The sequence below is a fragment of the Bidens hawaiensis genome, unplaced genomic scaffold, assembly GCF_021521415.1.
Source record: "Bidens hawaiensis isolate Kalapana, Puna unplaced genomic scaffold, B.hawaiensis_p1.1 tig00008655_1, whole genome shotgun sequence".
NCBI classification, from domain to species: domain Eukaryota; kingdom Viridiplantae; phylum Streptophyta; class Magnoliopsida; order Asterales; family Asteraceae; genus Bidens; species Bidens hawaiensis.
In genome coordinates, this window is record NW_027491625.1 from 895,366 (window position 1) to 903,904 (window position 8,539).

At 46.5% G+C, this 8,539-nt stretch overlaps 1 protein-coding gene across 1 annotated transcript; it reads left to right on the forward strand.

Moving 5' to 3' along the window:
* On the forward strand, nucleotides 1-1,883 carry LOC143529702 (cytochrome P450 716B1-like). The gene is made up of 4 exons (XM_077025436.1): nucleotides 1-505; nucleotides 709-1,150; nucleotides 1,292-1,479; nucleotides 1,575-1,883. Exons 1-4 carry the CDS (start codon nucleotides 8-10, stop codon nucleotides 1,881-1,883), a joined length of 1,437 nt encoding a protein of 478 aa, XP_076881551.1. The 5' UTR covers nucleotides 1-7.
* The last annotated feature ends 6,656 nt before the right edge of the window (nucleotides 1,884-8,539 follow it).

The window sequence follows — 8,539 nt, forward strand, 5'->3', positions numbered from 1 at the left end:
TCTAGTCATGGTTTATATGACTTTATTAACATCTTTGTTGTTGATTTTGGTTCCCACTTTTTTCCTTTTACAGCATAAGAAGTATAGCGATCGACTACCCCCTGGTTCGTTGGGGCTGCCGGTGATAGGACAAAGCCTCGGCCTTTTAAAGGCCTTGAAGACCGATAGTGTCGATAAATGGTTTCAAGAACGAATAACATGCCACGGCCCTGTTTGGAAAGCAAGTCTTTTTGGATACCCGACGGTTGTTTTGCATGGTCCAACCGCAAATAAGTTCATATACACTTGTGATGGGAACCTACTCACCAACACTCAACCACCGTCGATCAGTAGGATCTTGGGTTCCAAAAATATAATCGAGTTGTCTGGCAATGATCACAAACGAGTAAGAGCGGCCCTAGTTTCGCTTCTTAAGCGTGAAGTGTTGAAACAATATGTTGCAAAAGTAGACGAAGAAGTCCGGCACCACCTTGTATCGCATTGGCATGGTAAACATGAGGTCCAGGTAACAATAATTTATCCGTCTCAGAATTAGCATTTGAAATCTAATAATATTCAACTGTTATGTGAATTGTGAAGTATTGATTAGAACACTTGTTATAAGTTGTTAAACTCAAATTTGGCTTTAATATACTTTAATATAATTACTTATATACACACACGCATTGCATCAGATTTTATTATTTACTTATTCTCTATAATGACTAGGTGCAACCCTTGATCAAGATCTTAACCTTCAACGTAATTTGTTCGCTTCTTTTCGGGATTGAAAGAGGACCCAAAAGAGAGAAAATGCTACCACTTTTTCAAGATATGATTGAAGGTGTGTTGTCAATTCCAATAAGTTTGCCTTTCACCAAATACAATCGCGCGATCATTGCAAGGAAGAAGCTTGTGTCGATGCTTATACATCTTATACACGAGAAAAGAGACGCACTTAAACAAAATCAACAAAGTGACCCTCATAAAGATCTAATTACTTCCTTGCTTAGCATTCGTGATGACGACAACTTAACAGTGATGTCTGAAGAGGAGATCGTTGACAACATCATCGTTGTGATGATTGCTGGATACGAGACAACCTCCGTCCTTACATTCTTGGTTAGGCTTTTGGCTAACAATAAATCTATTTACTCTACTATAGTTCAAGGTAACATATGTTTGCCCTCATTTTGTTACAAGCATTGCAAAATCATATGCCATAATATATCCATTGATCATGTCATACATACATAATGTTTTTGCACATATAAGCCGTCTATCAAGCTAAGACGTATATTTGAGATTGCAGAACAACAAGAAATCGTTGGTAATAAAGCATCCGAATACTCTTTGACATGGGAAGATCTCACCAAGATGAAGTACACATGGAGAGTAGCAACCGAGATGATGCGAATAAACCTTCCTGTGACTTTGAGTTTTCGACGAGCTAGACAAGATATTGAGTATGGAGGATTCATAATTCCAAAAGGGTGGCAAGTATGATATAAATGATTAATCAATTAGGACTGAGGACACAAAACATCATTACACAAAAGACTTATAATTAATAATTTTATATTATGTTTTTTCAGGTGTTGCTATCAGCCTCCATGACACATATGGATGATAGCATTTTCGAAAATCCAACCATGTTCGACCCAACTCGTTTTGAGACACAGGTCCCACCGCCACCTTTTAGTTACGTGGCGTTTGGAGCTGGGCCTAGGATGTGTCCTGGTATTGAGCTCGCGAAAATGGAAACTTTAGTCATGATGCATCGTCAGGTGACCGGATTCACTTGGGAGCTAATTAAGAAAGATGAATCCTTTAAGAGGGTTCCTATGCCAGAGTTTGATCAAGGTTTGTTGGTTCGGGTCAATCCCCTAAATGATTTAACTTAGCGATGGGATTCACCTATTTTTCCTTATGGATTTACATATGAAGTTCATGTGGTGCTATATATACTTTCATTAGCCAAGAACTATTAGAGAATATGATGATGTATTTAAGATAATCAAATGACAACTTGGATATAAGTATTGTTTTAAGCCTTTATAAAATATTGTGTGCAATAATCAAGAAACACTCTGGTTTTATTAAAAAAGGTCTCATGTTAACCCTTATTTGCATGGGGTAAAAATGTAGAGTAAAATATGGAGAAGTGACTATGTTTTAACTATTAATTGTGTTTAGACAAATTAAATCTATGAATTACAAATAAAGTAGTTGAAGAAACACTAATTGACCCCGGGCAGATTACGGATAATCTGGGGGTTAAATAGATGTTTCCCACGAGGGGTTAGGTCCGGCAAAGATGGTTCTTCTGATGACCTGCAAAACAGACACCGTGAGCTCGTCACTGAGAAGGGGGGGGGGTACCTCCTAGTGACCACCCTCCGGCGTGAGAATCAGACTAGATTGCTCTTGAATATAAGTGTATATTAAGAGATTGCTAGAGAAGATAAGATAATGAGATATCAGATAATGTAATGTAATGTGTCCATACCATTCCAAGGTGTTGGAGTATTTATAGCCGAAGGTAGGTTTCCAAGAAGGTACAGCCGGCTGAATAGTATTCCTGCTCTGCCAGCTGTGGGCTACGCATATGCCTGCTGGTAGTTGGTGGGTAGGCAGTGGCTGAATAGTGACCAGGCCGGCTGTGTACTATTCTTTTCCACCAACTGCAGGCTATGCACGTGCTACGACAGGTTGGTGAGTAGGCAGCGGCTAATAGTGACAGGGGTTGGTGAGTAGGCAGCGGCTGATGGTGACCAGGCCGGCTGTGTACTATTCCTTTGTCACAGTGAGCTGTCGCTGCTTTGGTCAGACCTTTTGTCCATACCTCGTCAGGTACAGTACAAAAGGTCCTCCAGTAGCGTACGGACTGGCTCATTTGGGCGGGAGTATTCCCGGCTTTGGGCGGGAGTGTTCCCGGCTTGCTCACTCCTTCTTCAGGTGACATTACTGAATTATTTAAGAGTTAAGTGCCTTGTGCGTGTAGCCTTGCTGCGCGGGTAGCCTTCCCTGATGGCTAGTATCCGTTACTGCGGGAACAGGCGGAGTACGTCGACCATTGGGAGGCTTTTCCTGCGGGAACAGCTTGCGTACTGCGCGTGAGGACGTCACGTCTCTGAGCATGGTGGGTCCTGCGGATCCAGTTGGTTTCTGCGCAGACGTCTCTCTTCAAGGTGAGTCTTGCGAGTTTAGCCTTTGCGCAGACGTCCCTGTTGAAGGTGAGTCTTGCGATTTCAACTGCGCAGACGTCCCTCTTTGAGGTGAGTCTTGCGGGTCCAACTGGGCTCTGCTGGAACCTACCTCTTCAAGTCCCCACAGTCCAATGTTCTTCTCATTAATTGTTAATAAGTGAGGTGAACTTTTGGACTTAAGCAAAGAGTTTTGAAAAGGGTTTAGTTTTAAGGTTTTCCATGAGGATTCTTCCCGCGGAAGTCCTAATGTCACATGCAGAAATTCCTGACTTTTCTGCTTGATCTTTGGGTATGATGCGGGTAGGTCTGTAACCTCCTCGCAAGTCAGGAGCGTTGAGTTCCACTTGTGTAGATTCTCCATGAGGTTTTGTTAGTTTTGAACACAGTGATCAATTATGTTTAAACAACCAATTCCATCTTGGAGCTTCAAACAATCTAGTTCTCGACGTTCCCGCTATGCGGGGATGTTATTCCCGTTTCCGCAAGCATGGCCCAGAAGATCCTTCTTGGTTTCAATTCCCTGCGGAATGCTTGGTATGTGAAGAGTTTCGCCTTGACACTGTACCCGCACTCGTCTTATAGTTACTTTACTTCCAAGGTATTCCTGGCTTCAATTCCCTGCAGGTGCTAAGTATGTGAAGGGTTTTGCCTTGACACTGTACCCGCACCCGTCTTATAGTTACTTGGTTGCCGAGTTATTCTTGGCTTCAATTCCCTGCAGGTGCTAAGTATGTGAAGGGTTTTGCCTTAACACTGTACTCGCACCTGTCTTATAGTTACTTGGTTGCCAAGGTAAGGGGTATAGTCCCGCTTACTTTTGAATCTTTTTGAAATTCGAAGAGTTGGTGAAAGGATAAGAACAGTCCAAACTGTTGAAACGTCGTCCGACGGTTTCTTCTGACAGTGTCAGGACGTGCAGGAAGTTATGGCGACGTGACAGTATATGGTCATTCCAGACGCTTTTTCAGGCGCGTGGGCGCGAGTTTTCGGGCGCGTGGCCGCGAAGTTTACGGCACGCGTCCTGTCAACAGTTGTTGCCAGCTTGCATATTCCACGTGTCATAGTTTCATTGCACCTGTGCTTTCCTCTCTCTTCCGCATTAAATTCATCGCATTCATTGCGATAAGTATATAAAGGGAGGAGAGGTTGCATCTCAACTCACAGTTTCACCTCTCTTCTTCTTCTAAACGATTTTCGGCGAATACTCTAACTTTTCGGTCTAGAATTCTCCTGAAATCGTTCTTCTTTACATTCAAAACATGTCTTCTGTTCATGATCTTGAGGCTACCGCCGAGGAGTCTGACGTGTATGCCGAGAATCCGTCGTCTACTTCTGATAAGGACGATAAGAGTACTGCTGGTGAGTGCCAGTGTGCTCTTACCGTCGACCTGTACCAGTACATTGTTAGGAAGTTCATGCTCGAGCCTTTCGAGCCTGAGTTTCCTAAGCCTCATTAGACGGTGTACGATGCCCCCAATGGCAAGATAGGGGTGTATGCCGCATTCTTCGTTTATGGGAATCTCAGGTTCCCTTGACGAAGTTTGTATACCGTGTTTTGGAGAGACACGGTGTACATCTGACGGAGGTACACCCAATGGCGATCGCCAAGATTCGCCATTTTGAATGGGTGTGCCTCATTCTGAGCGTGGAGCCCCATCTCGACCGCCTGATGACCTTCTATTCCTGGAGGTGCATCCGGGGGTGGTATACCTTGGTCAATCGGATCAAGGGTTTGAAGATCTGCGCTACCGAGCGCAGTCTTCGGTCTTGGAAGCGGGAGTTCTTCTATATCTCCACTCGCGTCGTCCCCATAGCGATGACGTTCAAGAACGGGAGAGCTCTCCCGAACCTTCACGCCTCCAACTACCAAGAGGCGGAATGGTTCTCCAAGATTTCCCGGGTCCAGTCTCCGGTTTACCGCTTTGCGGAGTCCGGGATGGTGATGCTCGGGATGAGCCGGGTGTGAAAGGATGCTGGGACGGAGGCGCCACAGATTCCCATCGTCCTCGAATACGGTTTGAACTCTATCCCTTACGGTATGCTCCGTCTTCTTTGCTGATTTAGGGTTTTTCTTCTAACTGTTTCTCTTTTTATTTCAGAAGGGAATGACTTACAATCGCTCCTGCATCCGCGGGAGGCTGATGGTCCCGCTCGGATAGGTACCCGTGTTCTTGATGAGAACGAGTTGCCCATCTTGGAGCAAACGGCGGATCGGTTTGTGGAGGTCTACCCGCCAGGCCACGAGATTTTGAGTGCCACGCGGCCAGGTAAGGAACTTTTTAACCCCCGCCCTCTCCATGCTCAAACCTCTGCTAGAGTTCCTCTATTCTTGTCATCTTCTGATGAGGAATCCGCAGATGGTCCGTTCTTGGTGAGGAAGAAGAAGGCTGCTGGCGCGAAGGGCAAGGCGAAGGTTGCCTCTACTACCGATCCGGTGAATCGGTCTGACTCAGAGACCGAAAGCGAGGAGGTGGCGGGGAACCCTGGTGGTGGTGAGACAACAGTCTCGGAGGTTGAGACAGCTGCCACTGCCGCGCGACCAAGTTCTACGACGGTGACCGGCGTGAAGAGGCCGGCTCCGTCGGGTTCGTCCCCGCCGGTCAGAACCTTCAAGTTGAAGAGAACTCGTAAGTATAAATTAATCTTACCCGCAATTTCTTTCCGCCATTGTTTTTAATATCTTGTCTTCATGCAGGCGTGGATGCTACCGCATTCCAAGGTGATGCGGGGAGGAGCAGCTCTGGACCCATGACGGTAGGTTCGGTCAACCTACCCGAGGCGATGACCCAGGCTGCTGCGCCTGTTTGCAGCATTGGTTCAGTTGCTCATCCGATTGAGGCAACTGTTCCAATTGTGACGTCTCCGCCGGCTGTCAGTGCCATATTCACTGCGTCCTTCACTGAGCCGGCGGTGAGTTTTTCTGCGGGTTCCTCCGCAGCGGCGGCCACGGTTGTGAGTTCACCTCCAGTGAGTTCACCACCGGTGGTCTCTACCGCGGCGGCTTCAACCGTGCCTCCGGCACCGGCGACTACTTCGCCCCCGGCCGGTTCAGCAGGTATGTTTGGGGCTTCTAGCCAATCTCTGCCTCCTTCCCATCTGCCTGACCTCTTGGATGGATATCCGTTAGGTTCAGGTGATGGGTTCGGCGGCTACCGGCCTGTTGTCGACCCTACAGGTGCGTAGGGTTATTTTGGCCTATTCTCTTTTTTTTTTTTTTTTTTTATATATCATCATTTCCTAACTGCTTTTTGTTTTTACAGTGTCGGATTCCAATGAAGTGTATGTTCCACGTTGGAACATCCGCCGAGGAACAACCCTTCGGACGGCTGTGGACTGCGTCGAGTGGACGCGCCACGCCGCTCCAAGTGGGGCGCTGGGGGAAGCTATGTCGAGCTACCAGGAGGGTAGGCTGACAAACGAGCTTCGAATTCTCCTTGCCCGGATGCAGCCGCGCGTCGAGCTGCTTTGTCGTGAAAATGACAAGTTAAAGGCGGCTCGTATCCAAGAAGTAGCTCAGGCGCGGGCTATCCGGGAGGAGAACATGAGACTCTCCGCCGTCGCTGCGGAGAAGGAGAAGGCCTTCAAGGCCCTCGAGGTTGACGTTCAGGCCCGTCTCCAGGCCCGTTCCAAGGCTACCCAAGCTGTTAATGAACAGCTTCGGTAGGCTAAGGAAACTGCACGGAACGCAACTAAGAGGGCCACCAAGGCTGAAGCTGTTGCTGAGCCTCTACGCACTGAGAATGAGGAGCTCAAAGCCAAATTAGAGAGGCTCTAGCAGGCTCATGATGCCTTGGCCATGGAAGATGCCAAAAAGCTCCAAGAGATCTTGGACCAGAGGGGGGTGCTTGACCACACTGAGCGTAAGCTAAAGGGCGTCGAAGAGGCTGCAGCCAAAGATGTGTTGCTTGCCAACCTTACAAAGAACGAAGCCGAACGCGCCCGTAATGAAGCTCAAGCTGCCCTCCAGGAGGCTCTGGTTACCAAGGAATGGCTTCTACGAGAAGCGTTGTCGCAGGTATGCATAGCTTCATAATATCTTTACGCTTTTCTTTGTACTTAGAAAAGGTTTTGATACTTGTATTTTTGTTTTGTAGGTTGTGCATCGGATCTTCACGGACACATCATATGACGATGCCATGAGCGCAGCCCTCAACGCTTCTCATGAGGATGGGGAAAAGGCTGGCTTCCTGCTTGGTCTAGGGTTCGTTGAGAAGGGCATCCCGCCTTCCAACTTCCCTTTATATGATGTGGATACTAAAGCTGTGTATGACCAAGCAGTGAACCAGTATGCCGCCTTCCCGCACCCGGTGGTGTAGAAGGTGAACGAAGTTGCTGCTGCTGATGATGGGCTAACCATTCTCAAGACCTTCCTTGAACCGCCACAGCCAACTGATGGTGCGGGTACAAGTGGGTTTGGAGGGAGTGGCCCTGAAGCTTGATCTTTTAAATCCTTTCCCACTGTTAGGATAGATTTACGTCTTTGTATAGATTTATATTCTTGTAGGCGGGTAGATACCCGGCCATTCTTGTAACAGTTGAATTTTTATGGAATATAAATCTTTTGTGCGGGTAGGACCGTCACTCTTGCTTTATAAACGTTATACGACTTGCTCATGCATATTATAGTTTAATTTGGCACTTGTTTTGCCGCATAAACAATATATGATTCGCTTGTGCATACTTTAGTTTAACTTAGCAATTTCTTAAGTACTTTGGATAAGTTAACCTTTCAACGTGGCAGATAATAGGTTAAAGTTTTGCTTGCTCTTTCGTGATTGTGCGGGTAAGACCGTCACTTTTACTTAGTAGGATGGCTAAACTTTACCCATATCTGACCTGCGTGGAGGTTTTCCTCATTTTTTCCTTAAAAGATTTTCTAAGTGTTCTGAATAAGTTAACCTTTCGACGCGCGGTTGTCAATAGGTTAATGTTCAGTTTCCTCTATCATGATTGTGCGGGTAAGACCGTCACTTGCATTTAGTAGGATGACCAAACTTTACCTATGACTGACCTGTGTGAAGGTTTTCCTTATCTTTTCCTTAGAAATTCTTGCCGTTTTTTGTGTTTATGCGGGTTTTGCTGCCTTCCACACGCAACGACTTTTCACATTTATGCGGTGAATACCGGCATATCTGTGTTTTGAATAAATTAACCGTTCAACGCGCGGTTGTCAATAGGTTAACGTTCAGTTTCCCCTATGAGGATTGTGCGGGTAGGACCGGCACTTTCATTTAGTGAGATGACCGAACCTCACCTATGACTGACCTGCGTGAAGGTTTGCCGTTTTTTGTGTTTATGCGGGGTTTGCCGCCTTCCACACGCAACGACTTCTTCACACTTATTTATGCGGT